Source organism: Natator depressus, chromosome 2, assembly GCF_965152275.1.
Source record: "Natator depressus isolate rNatDep1 chromosome 2, rNatDep2.hap1, whole genome shotgun sequence".
NCBI classification, from domain to species: domain Eukaryota; kingdom Metazoa; phylum Chordata; order Testudines; family Cheloniidae; genus Natator; species Natator depressus.
This window is the reverse complement of record NC_134235.1, coordinates 222,708,026-222,728,641: the sequence shown is the minus strand read 5'-3', so window position 1 is coordinate 222,728,641 and position 20,616 is coordinate 222,708,026. Positions and strand designations below refer to the sequence as shown.

At 39.6% G+C, this 20,616-nt stretch overlaps 1 protein-coding gene across 1 annotated transcript in view; it reads left to right on the top strand.

Moving 5' to 3' along the window:
- The window catches only part of FAM171A1 (family with sequence similarity 171 member A1), a 137,456-nt gene extending 118,811 nt beyond the window's left edge, over positions 1–18,645 (top strand). Inside the window, exons 7-9 of the mRNA XM_074945994.1 lie at positions 11,546–11,662; positions 14,979–15,093; positions 15,742–18,645. Coding sequence (XP_074802095.1) covers positions 11,546–11,662; positions 14,979–15,093; positions 15,742–17,449 — 1,940 coding nt within the window. The 3' untranslated portion in view covers positions 17,450–18,645. The remainder of the gene's footprint in view (positions 1–11,545; positions 11,663–14,978; positions 15,094–15,741) is intronic.
- The last annotated feature ends 1,971 nt before the right edge of the window (positions 18,646–20,616 follow it).

The window sequence follows — 20,616 nt, the reverse complement described above, 5'->3', positions numbered from 1 at the left end:
TGCAGAAATCCAGGTTCTCTCACCCCCTCACCCCCCTCCAAAAACCACACACACAAACTCACTCTCCTGCTGGTAATAGCCTATCCAAAGTGACCACTCTCCCTACAATGTGCATGATAATCAAGGTGGGCCATTTCCAGCACAAATACAGGTTTTCTCACACACACCCCCCCACACACACACACAAACTCACTCTCCTGCTGGCAATAGCTCATCCAAACTGACCACTCTCCCCACAATGTGCATGACAATCAAGGTGGGCCACTTCCAGCATAAATCCAAGTTTAACCAGAACGTCTGGGGGGGGGGGTAGGAAGTGGGGGTAGGAAGCCACTGGGAGTGGCTAAGTCATTATGCAAGGTAGCCTATTTTCCCTTGTTTTTTCCTACCCCCCCCCCCCCGACGTTCTGGTTAAACTTGGATTTATGCTGGAAGTGGCCCACCTTGATTGTCATGCACATTGTGGGGAGAGTGGTCAGTTTGGATGAGCTATTGCCAGCAGGAGAGTGAGTTTGTGTGTGTGGGGGGGGGGGGAGTGAGAAAACCTGTATTTGTGCTGGAAATGGCCCACCTTGATTATCATGCACATTGTAGGGAGAGTGGTCACTTTGGATAGGCTATTACCAGCAGGAGAGTGAGTTTGTCTGTGGGGGGGCAGAGGGTGAGAGAACCTGGATTTTTGCTGGAAATGGCCCAACTTGATGATCACTTTAGATAAGCTATTACCAGCAGGAGAGTGGGGTGGGAGGAGGTATTGTTTCATGGTGTCTGTGTATATAATGTCTTCTGCAATTTCCACAGTATGCATCCGATGAAGTGAGCTGTAGCTCACGAAAGCTCATGCTCAAATAAATTGGTTAGTCTCTAAGGTGCCACAAGTCCTCCTTTTCTTTTTGCGAATACAGACTAACACGGCTGTTACTCTGAAAGGAAAACCACAGCACTCTGTTCAAACTTCAGTCATGCATTGAACAATAACATTTGTGGTGCTGGGGTTTGTTTGGTTGGGGTTTTTTTTGGCAGAAATATTTTAGATTCCATGTAATAAAATGTGTATTTTTCTGATAGTCAGTGGTCTGAAACACATCAAATTGTTTTCTCTTTGCCAAATACTGATGACGTTACTAAAATAGTGGCAGGATTTAACTACGCTACTTCTGAATGCCATACAACAAATGCTGTAAGAGTGGAAGAGTAATGAAGGTATGATCTCAGAGCATGGACATTCAATTATTGGTGTTGCCTAGCAACTTCAAAACGAGTATTGTAATATTCACTTATTCCTAAGAATTGTTAAACTCCTGTGTATTTGTGGCAAGAAAAAATAGCATTTCTGTATTATAGAATGGCACTTCTGATGTTATATTGATTGTCAAATAGGAATTTTCTAAGTTGTATTTTCATGGCTTATGGCTTTTCCTTTTAAAAAAAACAAAACAAAAAACCACCTTCTTGTTAGACTTAAATTTCTTATGCTGGTTGCAGCCTAGTAATTTTTGCTGCCAGTTTCAAGAAAATCCTATAGTTTTTCACTTATCAGAATAAAAAGTGGCCATTTACACACTTGAAGAAAATTGGGGCTTCTTTACTCAGAAGAAGAATATAAAGGTTAATTTCATAAGTGTGCTGTGGACTTAATTCTCAGTGAGAGCAAGTGCCTTTTGAAGTGTCTAAAGAAATTAGTTTTAGAAATAACCATGTTAGTTATATTTGAATATCACATACAGCACATTTATAGTTTAATAGCTTAATGTCCTATCCCATTCTCTCTAACACATGCTTTTGCTTTTGGACCCTACATCTTCATTTATAGACAGTGCCATCCTGTGTGAAATCACAGCCACTGCAGAAGAAATCATTAGCTGAATGAAAACTAATTTTTATTAAGAATGGTATTTATTACAACTAGGCTATTGAGTGGTAATTTTAAAAATCATCCCCATTTTATTTCCAAGACTCTGTCCAGTGCAGATAATCTTATGCATAAAAAGTAAATCAGGATAGTGGGCTTAATTTGATTTCTGTTTCATTAAATCGTCCATTTTATTTGTTCATAACAAGGGAAACAAATCATCTGCATTGTAAGTAGCACAACTTTGATCCTCTTACTTAGATTGCCTTCAGCAGATCTGGTTGGATAATTTCATCACTGGTCATTTAAAAAATAATTTCTAATTAATTATTAGGGAGTGCTTCCTGTAGAAAGGTCACGTAGAAAAGTAATTGAGGAGGAAAAAAATGGGTTTCTCTGAGGAGGAAAAAACATACCTAAACTTCAGATTGAGGGTGAAAAAGAGGAAGATCCAAGACAAAAATGTATCTAGCTACATTCAAACTAAATGTTTGTGTAGTTTGGACATTCCTTTTTTATATTAAAGAGTGCTACTTCGCTGCATACAAGCTATAGTAAAAGCTTTGTGAAATTTTTTATTTTTTATTATTTTTCATTTGATTTTGGGGGAATTTTGTGGTGTTTTGTTTTAGTCATTAAAAATTTTGTTTCATTTTTTTAATTACATTTAGATTAATAAAATACCTCAATGACCATATATAAATAAGAATAGTGTATAAATTCCAGTCTGTCTATACACATCATTTTATTAAGAATTATTCCATGGTATTGAAAGGTTTTAGGAATTAAAAGCAAGCACAGAACAATAGCTCTTAAATATCCCCCTCTCCAACTGAACCCAACCACCCAATAGTCCCCCTGGGGGTAGCCCTGGGGAGGGTCAGGATGTGCCCCTGGCGGGAGGAGGGTTACATGATGATGGAGGGGTGACCAGGCCAAATCTGAGCAGCGCTTGGATCCCAGCCACTGGTTTGCAATGCCTGTCACTGGGAGCCAGGCCCATACCATGGGGTCAGAAGCTGCTGCTGGGGGGTGAGGCTTTTGTTTTGTGATTTTATTTTTATTTTTATCTTTTTACATTTTTTTTTTTGGTTTATGATATTTTTCCTTTGCAAAATACATAGGGCTCTAGTGATAGTGTACTCCAGTGGTCTCCAAACTTTTTGGCTCGCGCACCCCAGGGTGAAGACTGGAAGACCAGCCACAGGCACGCCGCCGATGGAAGAAGAACGGAAGACCTGCTGCAGATGCGCCACCGACGGAAGAAGAACGGAAGACTTACCGCAGGCAGGCCGCCGGAAGGGAACACCAGCCGTGGACGTGCAGAGCTGCTGCAGAAGAAAAAAAACGGCAGAGTGCTGTCCGGCGGCACTCCTGGTGCCGCACACCTCCTGGGATCATCTCATGTAGCCCATAGGGGGTGCGCACCCCAGTTTGGAGACCACTGGTATACTCCTCTTACAGTCACATACCTGGTTGTTTTGATCAGTGATAAGAAGAAAACTTAATCAACAAAAGTCAGGGGTGTATCCTAGGACACAATGAAATGGTCAGATGAGAATGCTTAATACAATATAACCAGAATTAAAATTTCTCCATTATGGCTGAGCTCAACTCTCAAATGTTGCTGTGCAACTCCCCTTGAAGTCAGAGTGCATGCAGCTAAGAATGGAATTTATCTCCTCTATTCTTGACTCAGAGTACTAAGAGTTACATGCATTACTCCTGGGGGAATTCTGCTCCACTGCCCAATGCAGAATTTGTGCAGAATTAATGTTCTGCACAGAATTTCTTTTTTCCCTGCAGCATTGATGCTGCTGGCTGCCATTAGGGTCTGCTGGACCCAGCAGAGCCCCATTGTCCAGCTCGCAAATACAGGACACTGCCAGGGGAAAGGGGGAATTGAAGGGTTCTGGGCAGCTGCAGTTCCCAACATGTCCTGAATGAAAGAGGTGGGATGCAGGAAACTCCGTAAAGCTCAGGACCCTGCATCAGGCTGTTTCTCTCGATCCCTCTGTTGTGAGGGGTAGGGGACGTGAGTGTCTGAGCCAGTTGGGTGCTCCATGGCTCGGCTCTTGCGGGGAGAGGGTGTGGGTGTCTGAGACCAGAGGGGCAAAGTTTTGCCCCAAGATGTGCCCAGCTGGCATGTGACACACCCAGATTCAGGTGCCCAACAAAAGCATAATAGAAAAACAGGAATTAGGTTGTCGTAGGGGTTTCTTTAGCTCTCTACTCTTGGAGGGAATCTTGTTTGTTGTCAGACATACTTTCTGACAGGTATTTTGAAAGAAGTTACCAGAATAATTGAAACTGGTGTGATTATACTGTGTTGTCTTGACAAATAAAATACGCAGAATTTTTAAATATTGTATGCGGCATTTTTAATTTTTGGCGCAGGAGTAATGAGTACACCTGTGAGCAGAAGTCCTTTTGCCTGTATGGACACAATCTGCATTATTGAAGCCATTGACTTCAATGGGAGCACGATCTAGCCTTGTGTAATTGTGAGCCTGTGTATATGCATGCATGCACGCACACAGACTCTGCCGGGGATTAGATTGGCTTGTGTTTCACTCTGAATGCATCTAAAATAATAGGGTTTGGGGCTTTTTGAAAAACTATAAATAATGTATGCATATCTTCCCTGTAAAAGCAGAACCAGCCCTAAGGGCCAGGACCTGTCAACACCTTTATGTTAATAGTGCCTTCGAAGTCATACTTGAAGACTAGCCATGCAAGTAGGTGGTTGCAGTATCAAGCCCACAGTTTGTCTGGGATAAGTGAGCACATTCCCCAAAATCCAAGTAATGCAGTGTAGTGTCATGTTTTCTGCCTAGCAGAACTTTTTCTGCTGCTTTCTTGAAGTCTTTGTCTGGCCTCTGACATTGTGTCCAAGGTTTTGTTTGGCAGTCACTTGATCCTCAATTTGTGCTTTCCCCCTCTCCCCCATATGTAGTTTATATTTAAATATTTTATCAAACTATTTAGGTTTACCTTTAAAAGAAAGTCTTTTTTGTATTTACTGCCTAATACAATTTTCTCTTTATTCAGAGCGTGAGTACCATTGACAACTGTGAAATCTTGGTGAGGGAAGAGTTATAAGAAAACTATAACATTCCCTCTAACTGCTCATTTGAGCCAACATGGTTTAATCCTGGATCAGCATATTGGCTCCATGGAACAGTAATGGGGGGAAACGACAAAGAGAGACTCCATACAATAGTAGTGGGGGGAAAAGACAAAGAATTGTCTCTCCATATAGAAGTTTTCCATGAAACACCAGCTAGTCTTTATAGATTTAATGGCAATGGTGAATTGGCCCAAACCATACGCTACACACATACTATATAAAACTTACTGTTTCTGCTTAAGATACACACCGGCACTGTGAAATATTCTTTTGAGCAGTAGGACTGGAGCCTTAAAAATTGTCAACTTTTTATCCAACAAATTCTCATCTATCTATGCATGCTAGTGGCTAACAACTGTAGCACTTCATCTAAAGCTTACTTAGTGGTGTGGATGATTTGTGATTGTCTTTGTTCTATGGTTTTGTGAAGGGAGGGAGAAAGTTGGGTGCAATGGACTAGTTTTTCATAACCCTCACTCAGCCAGAGCCCTGGCTCCATTGCACTCCAACTCCCTGTTCACAGGCCAGAGTATCTAGCTGGGCATGCTTAAAGACAGTGGGCTGCTCTATGAAAAGGAATGAAATAAGTTGTTCCACATCCCATCCTCATGCAAGAAAGAGGGAGCATGGGGCTGGGATGGGGACTAATTATCTGTGCAGTTCCTGGTCCAGCACAATTATAACCAATGCTTATCCAGTACAGAATGAAAAGTTGAAATCTAGACTAGAGAGATTTTTTTCCTTTGGGTAATTATTACAGCTGTCAATTAATTGCAGTTAACTCAAGTGATTAACACAAAACAAATTAACTAGAGTTAAAAAGTCACAATTGCGGTTTTAATTGCACTGTTAAACAATAATAGAATACCAATTTAAATTTATTATAAATATTTTGGATGTTTTCTACATTTTCAAATATTGATTTCAATTACAATACAGAATACAAAGTGTACAGTGCTCACTTTATATTATTTTTATTACAAATGTTTGAACTGTAAAGATAAAAGAAATAGTATTTTTCAGTTCACCTCATGCAAGCACTGTAGTGCAATCTCTTTATTGTGAAAGTGCAACTTACAAATGTAGAAATTTTTTTCCCCATAACTGCACTCAAAACCAAAACAATATAAAACTTTAGAGCATATAAGTCCACTCGGTCCTACTTTTTGTTCAGCCAATCACTAAGACAAACAAGTTTTTTTTATATTTACGCAATATAATGCTGCCCACTTCTTATTTACAATGTCATCTGAAAGTGAAAACAGGTGTTTCCATGCCAGTGATGTAGCCAGTGTTGCAAGGTATTTACATGCCAGATATGCTAAACATTGGTATGCCCCTTCATGCTTTGACTTGTAGATTGTACTATCTCTTTTTAATCTTTTTACAGTATATTATTTTTTATTACAAATATTTGCAAAGTGAGCACTGTACTAGTAGTGAAAATATTATAATGCAGTGTGACAAAGTTCCTCCTCTACCTTGGTGGGTCTTGTGCTTATTGGCGGATTTTCTCGCCTTGGAGCTTCACGGCAGCCCTCAGTTTGGCCGTTTTCGTGAACCCACAGTCCAGTTCAACTCCTCCTGTGTCTGACCAGGAGTTGGGAGGTTTGGGGAGAACCCAGGCCCGCCCTCTACTCCGGGTTCCAGCCCAGGGCCCTGTGGAATGCAGCTGTCTAGAGTGCCTCCTGGAACAGCTGTGCGACAGCTACAACTCCCTGGGCTACTTCCTCATGGCCTCCTCCCAACACCTTCTTTATCTTCACCATAGGACCTTCCTCCTGGTGTCTGATGATGCTTGTACTCCTCAGTCTTCCAACAGTATGCATTCTCACTCTCCACTCCTAGCGCCTCTTGCTCCCAGCTCCTTACACGCACACCACAAACTGAAGTGAGCTCCTTTTTAAACCCAGGTGCCATGATTAGCCTGCCTTAACTGATTCCAGCAACTTCTTGATTGGTTGCAGGTGTTCTAATCAGCCTGTCTGTCTTAATTGTCTCCAGAAGGTTCCTGATTGTTCTGGAACCTTCCCTGTTACCTTACCCAGGGAAAAGGGACCTACTTAACCTGGGGCTAATATATCTGCCTCCTATTACTCTCCTGTAGCCATCCAGCCCGACCATGTCACAGCAGTTATATACATTGATGGTGCACCCTTGCCGGGAATACTGTATACATCTGTGGCTAGCTTATCACAAGAAAAAAAATAGATGACTTTGACCAGTAGAAGAACTGACACAGTCTACTGCTGCTGCTATGGAAGGTGGGAGTACTTCACTCTTTGGCCACTGCTTGGGGGAGAGACTCAAATGTGTCAAATAGCTATTAGTGAGAAATGACAGATAGATATAAAAGATGAGAGGGACCTTTAGCACAGTCTTGGAGCAGGGAGGAGTACGCACTGGGCTTCCCATTAGGGCCCTGGAGGACCCATCCTTGTTGTTGGCTTGAGGCAATGTATTTCGTTCTCTGAGGATAGTGATCTCCATTAAAAACTCAGCATTTTCCAGTTGTCACCACATAGTTTTGGTACATCAGATACCACTTTCTCTGTATTTAAAATAGGAAATAAGTGTATAACTGTCCAGTGGTGACCCATGTGTTAGGTACCTGGAACATTTCTAGAGCTCTGGCCCTCTCTTAAGAGAGAGAGAGCGCTAGCTTTTCCTGCTGGTGTTTTGTGTTATGCTGACCAGTTAGTGTTCTGAAGGATAGCCAGCAGATAGCAAAAACTGGTGGGCGAGCTAACTGAGTGGAGGACAGGCAAGAAGGCTGGCTAGCCTTATGCTTTGTACGCCCTTTTGTTTGCTTTCTCTGCAAGTACAGAGCTTCCTTTTGTTGGAAAAATGTGAGCAATCTTGTTCTGCTGGAATGAAAAGTGAGTTTTGAGTGCAGTCTCTGTTAGCTTCTTGATCACTGTGCTGTGCAGGCACATAATTAGCAGAAGAGCTTTTTAAAGAGGCACTACAAGGATTCCGTTTGTTCCAGAGCAGTGTGAGTAAGGCAAGCTGGACACATGTTCCCCCTAGTGAATAACTGCAATGATGACTCCTGCCATAAACGTGGATTTGGCTGCAGATATAAAATTCCTCATACTCTATAGTTATCCAGTAATAATGTGATGAGGGGTTCATGTATAAACTTGAAGATCCTGATTCTCAGAAGTGCTGAGCACTCAGACCCACTGAAGTCTTTGAGAACTGCAGGACCTCAGCTCCTAGATTTTTTTGTAACTCTTTGACTCCTCTTAAACTTGCCTGGTTGCAAAGATTGAAATAAATGGCATTTTAAGGAATTTCTCGAGCAGTCAGACCTAGTAATTTTTGAATCACAAAACTTGTGTCACACTTTTGCCTGTGTGAAATATATTTTAAAATAAACTCGCACCAGAAAGGATGATGATACTTTCTGCCCTAGTTTGTGTCTCAAGCCCTAAGAGAACAGGCATCTGCTCCTCTCTTCTTCTATTGTCTTAGATATTAGTCCTGAAAGCCTCCCTGCCTTATCCTTTAACTTGATCCAAAGTAATGGTAAATTAATCCATTTATGTTAATGTCCAAATGTCTCCCACTGCTATCGTGTAACCTATAAAATACCAAAGATGTCAGCCTTGCTACAAGGTAGGAATGTGCTTGTGTCTTCGGGGGTATTGCGATTGTAAAAGAAGCTTGGCTTGAAGAATAAGTCTACTCATCACCCCTACCACACAGACTCTCTCTCTCTCTCTCTCTCCTGTTTGGTTTCTGTTTTTCTATCTGCCCTTTTAGACCTGCAGCACACTCTCCAGCTGCTCTTTTATGCTGTACTTTTTAATAATATTTATTCATTTTGCATTGAGCATCATGTCTTTGAAACAGGGCTTTTTCCAAGCCAAGGTGGTTTTATTATCAAGGCTGATCCTGCTGAGGATAGTAGAAAATTGGGGTTTCAGCTGTGGACATTGTTCATGCTGATTGTCATGTCAGTCACAGACAGCAGTCACTGTACTAAAAGTTGATGGAATAAGGACATGAGCAATTGTTGGCTATGTTCTCAGCTTCTCATTCAAGGCTATTGGAGGGACAAATTTCTGCTATAGAAAATTACCTGGTGGAAGATCTAGAGGAAAAATGGCTGTTTGGGAGTTCTTGATTCATTTTATTCCTTGGGCCTACTAGAAACTTCTTTTGTGACCTTAGCCAAGTCATTTCAGCGTCTCTGCCTCTGATAATACTTCCCTACTTTTGTAGGCTTGTTCTGTAGATAAATTCATTACAGTAGATGAGGTGCTCAAATTACAATGTTGATACTGATGTTGTGTGAAATGACACATTATACCTATTGGATATCTCCCTTACAACATAGAAAATACTTTCCTCTCCACCCCCTACACTCCACACCAATACTGAATGTGATTACTGGCTACACGTTCAACCAGGTTTCAAATGCCAAGTCAGTATATGTCGATGGTTTTCACCTCTGTGTAGCCGTCTGTCAAATATTATGTGTCATGCAAAAAACTTTTATCATATCAACACAAGCTCTATGCTGAGACAAAAAATTATAGTTTACAAGGATTTGATTATGTAGGAGACAAAAATAAATGAATATTAAAATATGTTCTTTAAAAGAAGCCATGCATCTTACACTTCCATGATTTGCTCATGTGGATAATTTAAGAACTACAGTGGAAATCATCAGAATCTTGAGGTTAATTTTGTGGTATTACATATAACTAATAAAAATCTCTTTAATGTGTTTTACAGTCATTTTCAGATTTTCACCTTTCCTCCACCACCACTTCCTCCTCTAATTAATTAGTGACATCGTAAAAAGGGCTTAGTTTCAGCCCAGAGTCACTGCTGACCGTTTGGAAGGAGGGCTTGTCAGAATACAATACTGTACTGTATATAGCTTTCTTGAAAACATGTTAGGTAATTTCAGCTTCCCCTTTGTAGCAGAAATTTATATCTAACCTTTGAGAATGGCAGGTGTTTATCCGTTGAAGTACATGGGATACTATGTATACTAATTTGATATATTTTTGATAGTAGCGAAGTGTATGAAGAACTCCAATTTTATTTAGGTTTTTTTATTTGTTGTCTAGTTTGGCACCCACTGGTGGAAGTAAAGCAGAAGTGCTAGAGCATCCGATGAAGTGAGCTGTAGCTCACGAAAGCTTATGCTCAAATAAATTGGTTAGTCTCTAAGGTGCCACAAGTACTCCTTTTCTTTTTGCGAATACAGACTATCACGGCTGCTACTCTGAAACCTGTCATAAATTTAAACATGTCTTTTGGGAGCCTTACTGTTCCGAGAGGCATTCTAAAATTACTGCAAAACTCTTAAATTTTCTGTATGAACTGCAACAATTTATTTCTAAGGAATATTAGCTGCACCACAGCACACAGCAATTTCCTCTACTTGCAATAGCCCTTCAGAAGCCTGAGAACATCCTCTTACAATGTTTTAATTTTCAGTAGTCTGAAGCACAGTAACCCAGTATATCATTCAGGGAGAATGGAGTAGTCTACGAGCATTATTAAGATGCTTTGGCTCAGAAGTTAAACTAATTTTTTATTTGGCCCCAGAGTTGGAACCTTAATGTGTAACAAAATGCAAATAATTATCTAATCTTAAAGCTTTCTCATAAACCTGTGGTTTACAATGCACTGTATCTTTTGAAAATAGAAGCACAATTTTTTTTTAAAGTTCGTACTCTGCATACTTCAGGATGAAAGCCTGACCAATTTAATTTCCTTTGGATTATCGAAACCTGTTTAAAATATATATCCACCATTTCCCCTGAAAAGCATGTTTTAAAAATATTCTGCGCTGTTACCTAGTAAACACTAGTCACAAAACTATGTACATTTCGACTGACCCTCTGATGGTGCTGCTGAAACAAATTGCTAAACACCAAATAGTTTCCTCTCTGTTGGAAACACAGGAGTTAACGAATCAAAGTTTTCTAGATGAAAAAACAAGACTGTCTGTAGGGAAATAAAAATATTTATGCTTCTAAAAGGCGATTGCAAGTAAGGGAGATGGGAATGTGGTATGCTGAATACATGTGTGCATACAGTATATGTATATCCATGTTCCTTCGAAGGAAATCTTTGCAGCCAAAATAGAAGCTTGGAGAGAGTTGCTGTAATTCCACAATGCCTCTTCAAACAGCGAGAATTCTAAAAGGGGCTTTATAAATTTTAAAACAATATATTTGAAGTCACTATGTAGTAGCTTCAGGAATAACCTCCTCCAACAAAGGGAATCCAGGATGGCAACCACGATTTCCCACATCCATTTTAGAAGCTTTAATCGCTTTACTTTATTTTAAACAGCTTCTTATTAGTACAAAGCTTCTCAAATGACTTCTCATGGAAGGACTCAGTGATGATGGTCAAAGAGAGATGTGTTAAAGACCTGCAAGTTCCCCATGTCTTTAGAGTGATGTGTGACTTATCATGCTCAATGATAAGTTTTAAGGCAAAAGTTTTGTTACAGTTTTTTTTCCCACTAGTTATATACTGATCTCATATTAAAAAATAAGATGCCCTATTTTGGATCTTGTATTTTACAGGGACATGGTTGAAGAGTAGTTTAGGGTTTGTACAACAAGAAGGAAATCAGCTGACCTGGACATACATTGCCCCGCAGTTAGGTTATTGGGTTGCAGCCATGTCTCCTACTAACCTAGGTAAGACTGAATTGAAATGTATTAGTATTTCCAACGATAAATATTAATGTATTCATATATAACACTTTTATATTTTTCAGGATGACCTCATCTGAGATGCCCCATCTTGATCAATAATGGATTATTAGAAAAGAGAAATCTGAAAGTAAAGGGTTAAAATCTTTTGGGGAGTGGGGAGGAATCCCTGTACTCAAAACCACTTATACATGAAACATTATCAGGAAGTATTCCTTGCACTGGTGTCACTTGTCACCACTATCTGGTGAATTAATGCTAGAAAGTGAGGGGAGTAATGATGTCAATGTACTTGTCAGTTCCAACAATTACTAAAACATCTGTTATGAAGTTTCTGAAATAGATTCACCTGAAGCTAATACAATCACAATTTAGAGTCGTCTTAATTATTCTTTTGATAGCTTTTGAAAGCTTGCATTTTGAAGTTTTGTCCGGATACCTGCTATAATCTCATTGATTTCATTGAGCTTGCACCAGGTGTAATTTAGGGTGGAATTTGGCCCTAAATAAACAACATTCCAGATTCTGTACTGGTTGACTGCCCTTTGTAGATTGCCATTGGGTGGTATTCAGAAAGCTATTTAAATAATACAGAAATCAATGTAAACTAGCTGTGATGTGTACCTGTACTCCTGTTGAGACTATTCATGATGTGGCTTGATAGTTTTTTCTTTTCCTGTGGCCAGCTCTTTTTTTCCAGTTTCCCAGCTTCAAATAAACACAGGCTTCTTTGTTTAAACCAAACAAAAACCACCTCCTCAGAGAGTCTTCAGTCACTGGGTTTTGATAAGTTCATAAGAGAGGTAGTGTGATGAAAATGCCTTGCCCTGACTACACGAACAAACCAAACAATTTCTAACACATAAACAAAGCAGCCGACTGTGTAAGGATTAGTTCTTAAGTCTGCCCAAATAGATTCCACTGAGCTTCCTCAGTATATGTAGAAGGATTCCTTCTGGCAGCTTTCTTAAACGATTTATTTAAGTTCATGCTACAAAAAAATACAATTGCTGAAAGATCCAGCTTGACCCAGGGCTGAAACAAAGGTTAGTTATGGGTGTAGACAAGGACAAACTGTGGTTTGAATTCAAAATAATCTTGTAAAATTAATTGTACTTTAAAAAAAGGGGGCAGATGTTTTGCTTGTGTGACTTTCTTGTCTCTGACTTTAATGGTGTTATACCAGTCTTGAATTTGGCCCCATATGTCTAAAATATTTCACCTTATCAGGAGATTTGATTGTTCTTGTAGTTCTTCCTTTAGGGTAGAGACTCTGCTTGTGCTCTGACTTTCCTTTCTTTTTAAGTCAAGGCCAGCGTTTCTCAGACTTTGTCACAGTGGAACCACTCTTTATTTGAGATTTTCATGGGCTATCTCCTCTTCCATTCACATAACATCTTGTAGCAATTAAGCAGTAGTTTACATGGAAAAGTAACATTAGGAAAGAAAGAACTAATGTGCTTTTAGCTCTCTTTAATGCAATGTTTTTTCCTTTATTTATTTTTAGAACAGGTTAATCACACTTTCTATTTTTGTTCTTCATTTCATCTTCGCATCCCCTCTCTGTTTCACATCTGGAAACAAGGATACTCAGCACCGTGTTCCCAGCCAGGTCTCCAAGGACCACCAGCAGTGGCTCTTGAAGCACAAGTGGTTCATAGACCACTATTTAGAAACCTCTAGGTTAGATCCTTAATTGTTCAGACAAACAGGCAAAATTCTGTTTAGTCACAGTACATACCCATGTAACCCTGTCACTGGGAATTGCACCTTTCTATCTGAAAACAAAATTTGGCTCTGTATTTCAAACTGTGAGAAGGATCTGATAAACCAATGGGATTACACATACATAACGGAGTAGAAATTGTATACATGTCTCTTTCTCTGTGAGTAAAGTGTTTATCAACAGTTCTTAAAATCTTTAGTTTTTACTCTACTGCATTTAGCACCTGGCTTTCAGAGGTGCTTCAAACCCACAGTTCCTATTGACTCGAACTGGAGATCTGTGCAACCAGTACCTCTAAAGATGAAGCCCTTAGTGTGCCACATCTGCTATTTCCTGCAAAGTGATCAAATTATGGTTAAAAAGAAATCTCAAAACAGGCAGCAGAGGGAAAGCAGTAGTTCTGTGGCATTCATGCCACTGGCTGAAGACACTGCAGTGGCTTCTGCACTTCAGCTGTGTGAGGTTCATAGAATATCAGGGTTGGAAGGGACCTCAGGAGGTCATCTAGTTCAACCCCCTGATCAAAACAGGACAATCCCCAACTAAATCATTCCAGCCAGGGCTTTGTCAAGCCTGACCTTAAAAACCTCAAAGGAAGGAGATTCCACCACCTCCCTAGGTAACGAATTCCAGTGCTTCACCACTCTTCTAGTGAAAAAGTTTTTCCTAATATCCAACCTAAACCTCCCCCACTGCAACTTGAGACCATTAATCCTTGTTCTGTCATCTGCTACCACTGAGAACAGTCTAGATCCATCCTCTTTGGAACCCCCTTTCACGTAGTTGAAAGCAGCTATCAAATCCCCCCTCATTCTCCTCTTCTGCAGATTAAACAATCCCAGTTCCCTCAGCCTCTCCTCATAAGTCATGTGTTCCAGTCCCCTAATCATTTTTGTTGCCCTCCGCCGGATGCTTTCCAATTTTTCCACATTCTTCTTGTAGTGTGGGGCCCAAAACTGGACGCAGTACTCGAGATGAGGCCTCACCAATGTCGAACAGAGGGGAATGATCATGTCCCTTGATCTGCTGGCAATGTTCCTACGTATACAGCCCAAAATGCCATTGGCCTTCTTGGCAACAAGAGCACACTGTTGACTCATATCCAGCTTCTCGTCCACTGTAACCCCTAGGTCCTTCTCTGCAGAACTGCTGCTGAGCCATTCGGTCCCTAGTCTGTAGCGGTGCATGGGATTTTTTCGTCCTAAGTGCAGGATTCTACACTTGTCTTTGTTGAACCTCATCAGATTTTTTGGCCCAATCCTCTAATTTGTCTAGGTTGGGGCACTGTGGTATTGGATGGAGCCAGGAAGCAATGCTTAGCATGGCATGCTGTTCTTGCAGTCAGATGGATTTCCACAGAACAAACTGGAGTTGTTGCCAGCAGAACCATCAGTCACTCTCGCCACATCTTTCTCAGATAGGGCATAAGCAGGCACTGCAGGTGGGGAGCACCTAATGGCAGTTTTGCTCATTTAGCATCCTGACAGCATGGAAGAAGGTGTCATGACTGTCAGCTAATTTGCCTCTTTGTTTAAAGGTTGTCACAAGTCTAAACTCTGTTTTCTTGCCTTCTAGGTCCCATAGTAACACAGGACATTACCACCTATCACACAATGTTCCTTTTGGCAATTCTAGGAGGGATGGCTCTCATACTTATGGTTTTGCTGTGTCTTCTTTTGTATTATTGCAGGTAAAGTTTACCATTTTGGTCATTCAGTTTGCATTTCGAATGTAAACATCCCTGCTCGCATGATACTGAAATTATGTACAATTTTCTATTGAAAAAATTTTACATTTAAAAAACCAAGAATTAAGTACCTCACTGGACTTCAAAAGGAAAGAGACAATGAGATAAAGTCCTTCCTCATGTTGCTGGTTGCATATAGTGCAAGCTGTATTCCCCATGTTTGTTAGGAAAGGGATTGTGTGAAGCATGGCACCTTCATAACTTACAAATTTTCTGTAGAAGATGTTTTAGTACTGTAGATGAAAGAGAAGGTGTGTATACCTTGAGCCATAACTCTGCTTGTTTCAGTGCTGTATGTAATCAGTTTTCAACAATTCCTATTCTAAAACAAATTGTAAGCCTTTGTCAGTGAATACATGTTGTTGGCTCTCATTAGGTTTTCCTGTTCCAAACACTAGCCCAGTTTAAAATTAAGTGCTTGGGGTGTTTCCCTAATGCTTACTTAACTCACACAGATTCCTTTTTAATTGAACTTTGCTACTGAGAGTTGAGCTTTCAGTCATTGCTTGAAAATCCCATTATTTCACGCCTGATCTTATTTATGTACAACAGTCATAAACATATGTAACTTTTTGTTATGGCATACTATAGGAGGAAGTGTTTGAAACCACGTCAGCACCATAAGAAACTGCAGCTTTCTACAGCATTGGATGGTTCTAAGAAGGATCAATCAACCTCCATGTCCCACATCAATTTAATATTTTCCCGACGGGAGTCAGAATTTCCTGGTGGGATGTCTGTTGCCAGCAATGGGCACACTGAAAACTCCGGCGTTAATGAGTTAATCAGTGCTGTCCACATGGAGATGATATCTTCTAGTGGAGAAGCAGATTTGCACACTCCTATGCTCAAACATTCGTACAGTACCTCACAGGAGTTTAGCTCCCGGGAGGAACTACTTTCTCATAAGGAGAAAGACAAGAGCCGAATCTCCTTGGAGAAACTTACTCCTAGTGGGACTTTAAGAAAAGACTACCATAAGTCAGTGGATAGTTTTCCTTCAAAATTAAGAAATTCCATGGAAACATCAGAAGGATATGAGTCCCCTATAAAAGAAGATTACAGGAGCAGTTACAATGCTATGCTGTCTCAGCCTTTATTTGAAAAGCAAGAGAGAGAGATTCTAGCATCCATAAACCATATTTCTTCAGGAAGTAAATACAATATTCAGGAACAAATGTACCCCTCCCCATCAGCCCCTGAAAAAGAGCTGCTAGATTGCAGACCTGCTGAATGTACGATGTCTCGTTCTGTCGATCATCTTGAACGACCTACATCTTTTCCTCAACCAGGTCAGTTGATCTGCTGCAATTCTGTTGACCAAGTTAATGACAGCGTTTATAGAAAAGTATTGCCTACATTGGTCATCCCAGGTCATTACATGAAGTTACCAGGAGAACATCCTTTTGTTAGCCAGCCGCTGGTTGTCCCAGCTGACCAGCAGATTGATCTTGAAAGACTTCAGGCTGAGCTTTCTAACCCTCATGTGCAGCTTTTTCCACATCCTCAGCAGCAGATACAACCCCAACAGTTACCATCACAAGCAATATCTCAGCAACATTTGCAAGATGCGGGTGCAAGTGAATGGAGTCCACAAAATGCTTCTATGTCGGAGTCCATATCCATTCCTGCCTCACTTAATGATGCATCTCTGGCTCAAATGAATAGTGAAGTGCAGCTCCTTACAGAAAAAGCTCTGATGGAGCTAGGAGGTGGAAAGCCATTGCCTCATCCTCGGGCATGGTTCGTTTCTCTAGATGGACGTTCAAATGCTCATGTTAGACATTCATATATTGATCTCCAAAGAGCTGGAAGGAATGGAAGTAATGATGCCAGTTTGGATTCTGGTGTTGATATGAATGAACCAAAATCTGCCCGAAGGGGAAGAGGAGATCATTTGTCCCTGCAACAGACTCACCAGCCACAGCAGGCGAACAATCAAAGAGAGCAGAAAGTTTCAGATAGCACAGCTTACACACAGCTTGTGTATTTGGATGATATGGACCAAAGTGTCAGTGAATGTGGAACAGCAGTTTGCAGCCCTGAGGACAGTACGCTAAGAAGCCTATTGGATGGAGCTAGCAGGAGAAGTGGTGTCCAGTTGCCTAGCCTGCAGGAGGAAACATTAAAAAGAACTGTTGAAACCACACCTGACCCACTAACTAGTCCTGAACGTGGAACATCCCTCCATGATGAAGACGACGACGACGACGACGATGAAGATGACCAAGAAGAAGATAAAAAGAGCCCTTGGCAAAAACGAGAGGAAAGACCACTGATGGCTTTCAATATAAAGTGAGCTATTGCAAATCCACCTTTCTGTGGAGTATGAAATTGCCAAATATTCTTTCTGTGGAAGTGCTTAATTGTTTATGGAAGAGAAAAGGAAAATCTGTGGTGGGCAACATTGAAAGAACTTTAAATGCATTACTGTGTAAATGTTAGAGAAGAATTTAAATCATTACTCTGAAAAGTGATTTAATGGATGCCTCCGATGAGACAGCTGTAAGAAGAGTGTGATTGGTATTCCATTTACTTGATGTTCATCATCAAGGATGTTGAAAATATTGACATTGTTTTGGCAGGTTTAAATCTCCTTTACACAGGAGCAGGTGAAACTTGGTTACATTTTCTTAAGCCAATTTTATCATGATAATGCTACTGAAAGGGTATCTTAAACACAAGAATCTGACACTTGGTGTCTAAAGTTATGCATTATCTCAAAGGAAGGCTATGCATTGCTGCTTTTTAATATTTTGCTTATACTATGCTTTTCTTATTTTTACAAGTTGGTTGTAAACATTTATGTCTATTATAATCTGTTCAGCAATTTGTTTTAATGTAAAACTGCAGGAAACTTGAGTAGCATCCCTTGGTATTGGAATCTTTTTATGAAACAAAATTGAACTTTGTGTCAGCTGCAAGCCCTCCAGTTCTGGTCTCATTAACTCCAAGTGCCTTTTTTACAGTAACAGTGAACAGTCCCTTCTTTTTCTAATTGCTTTTAATTGATCTATTTGGATTTTATAAATTTCTGAAATTATTCCTTTTATTTTAAACTGCATGCCACCAAGTGTCCCATTTGTGCTGAGCATTTCTCATTTCAATACAGTGTATTCTCTAGTTATCATGTGTACTGTGGATTCTGTTTAGCTAAGGTAGACTAGAGGACGTTTTAAAGGCCCAGCCCTGATGAAGCCAAGAAGATAGTTTCATTGACTGTATATGTGGTTACTTTCCTCTGGAATCCTATGAGTGAATCTAGCTCATATACCATGGACTATGGACCGAGCAAGTGGACTGAATGTGCTTTAAATTTTTGGGGGAAAATTATGTACTATCCAAAAGTGCCAGAATTACTCTTCTGTGCTTTCTCTTTACAGAGCTGCTTGGTTATCCAAAAATTATAATTGAAAATAAACTTCAAAAAATTAACTTTGTGGGGGTTTTTCTCTATCGGGAGTCTTCATGTTGTTGAGCAGGCAAAACTATTTTGGTTCACTTTTTGTAGTACAAAACTTCCTATGGGATTAATTTTTTTAAAAAAATCTCTAACTATTAATTTACCACACATTTAGGCCCCCATTCAGGAAAGCATCCCTATCCAGAAAAACACTTAAGCATGTGCTTAGGTCTCATTGAGGGCAAGTGGGGTGAAATCCTGGCCCCACAGTTGGGCCAGGATTTCACCCCAGGACTTCAGTATGTTCTTAAAGTTAAGTATGTGCTTAATTGCTTTTCTGAACTAGCTCCTAAGGGTGAGGGTAAAGGTAAAGAAAAGAAGATACAATAAATGGAATGTAGTGGAATAAATCCACAAAAGTGGAGGATGTGTATGTATTTAGTTCAATCATTTCCCATAGCATTAGCAGCAAATCTTAGTAGTTATGCATTATGTAATCTCTTGAGGCCTTTAGAGAAACTTTATATTAAATATTTCACATTGAATGCTCTTGTTATGCTTCAAGCCTGGAGATGAGCTATAATATACTGTACCAGAAATCTAAACTACTGTTTGTACCATGCATTGAATATGTAAAGCACTATGTAAGTGCTAAGATATTATTAATCACATTCTAGGCCCATCCTGTTCATTTTGATGTTTGTGGAAGTTCTGCCACTGACTTCAAGGGAAACAAGATTGGGGCCTATGAGATATATTGTGTGGCCAGGTCACCACAGTTTTAGGAATAATTCTGTTTAAATCAGTGGGCTATAGGATTTCTAAAGCCACTGGTAACATTTGATGATTAATTTGATTACTGTGTAAAATAGATTTTGATTAAACCTACATTGAGCTTATTAGAATTACTATGGTAATTATTTTTCAGATATGGGTTTTCTTAAAACTTTATCAATTCTTTTTTTGGAGTACATGCTTATTTAGATTTAATCTTTTCAAAAATTCTATTACATTATCTTGTAAAGACAAAGGCAAGCATTACTAAACTAAATTGCAGAAATTTATTTCTAAAACTGACTTTAAATTTGTGCTGCTTTTACATTTAAAGGAAAAGCATATTGATGGTTAACAATTTTTTTATAGTATTGTATTGTATAAAAATTCTACTTGAAGTGAACTAAGCCAAGATGGATATTTGCACTTGCAGACCTCTTTAAAAATAGTGTTTAATGTTTTTAATATGGCGATCACTTGTGGTAATATAATATTTTGATTGTCAGAACATGTATAAAATATGAGCCTTAGTAAATCAGATGTCTGAACTACATAAGTGAAATTAGAAAAGAATAATACAAATCAGATGACAGGTAGGTTTCTTGGTTACCGGCTGGTTTGTCATGACATTTCCATTATAAAAAGTTAACTCTTCCCATAATCTCACAGGCAAGTGACACTAACCCTGTGCTGACTTTCTTTAATACTCAAACCCACACTAACCCAGATCTGGTAAAATGTGAAGTCACTTGCTTATATTTTGCAGCTGCACAGTGATACAGAGACAGATTAAAAGTCCTAAAATATGTAGAACCACACTGAAATTCAAGAATATGACTTGACATCTGCGGATTGAAGCAATTCTAGTCCAAGTAGCAGATGACTGAGAAGATTAGTGTAAGATTGTGATTTTTTCATTAAAAGACGGTAGTAATGACAAAGTGAAAAAGTAATGAAAAAATACAATAATTGAAAAATATGGCCATCGTTTTGCACCCAATATAACCATTTTTGCTATTGTACAGACATCAAGGTATCTAGAATATAGGGAGCTGATAGGTGGATAAAGATGGCAACTCCTCAGTTTTATATGTGCATGACATATAACCTAGTTTAGGATCAAGGAAACCTCATGATCATGCTTGGAATTAATGTTCTCACTGAGTATGCACTGATCTCATGGTTTGCCCATAAATTCCCACTCCCTTAACATTCTGCTGTCCAGCTCTCAAACTTATTTAAATTGTTCATAAATGAAGTTAAGATTGTGTCATGGTTACTTTTAATAA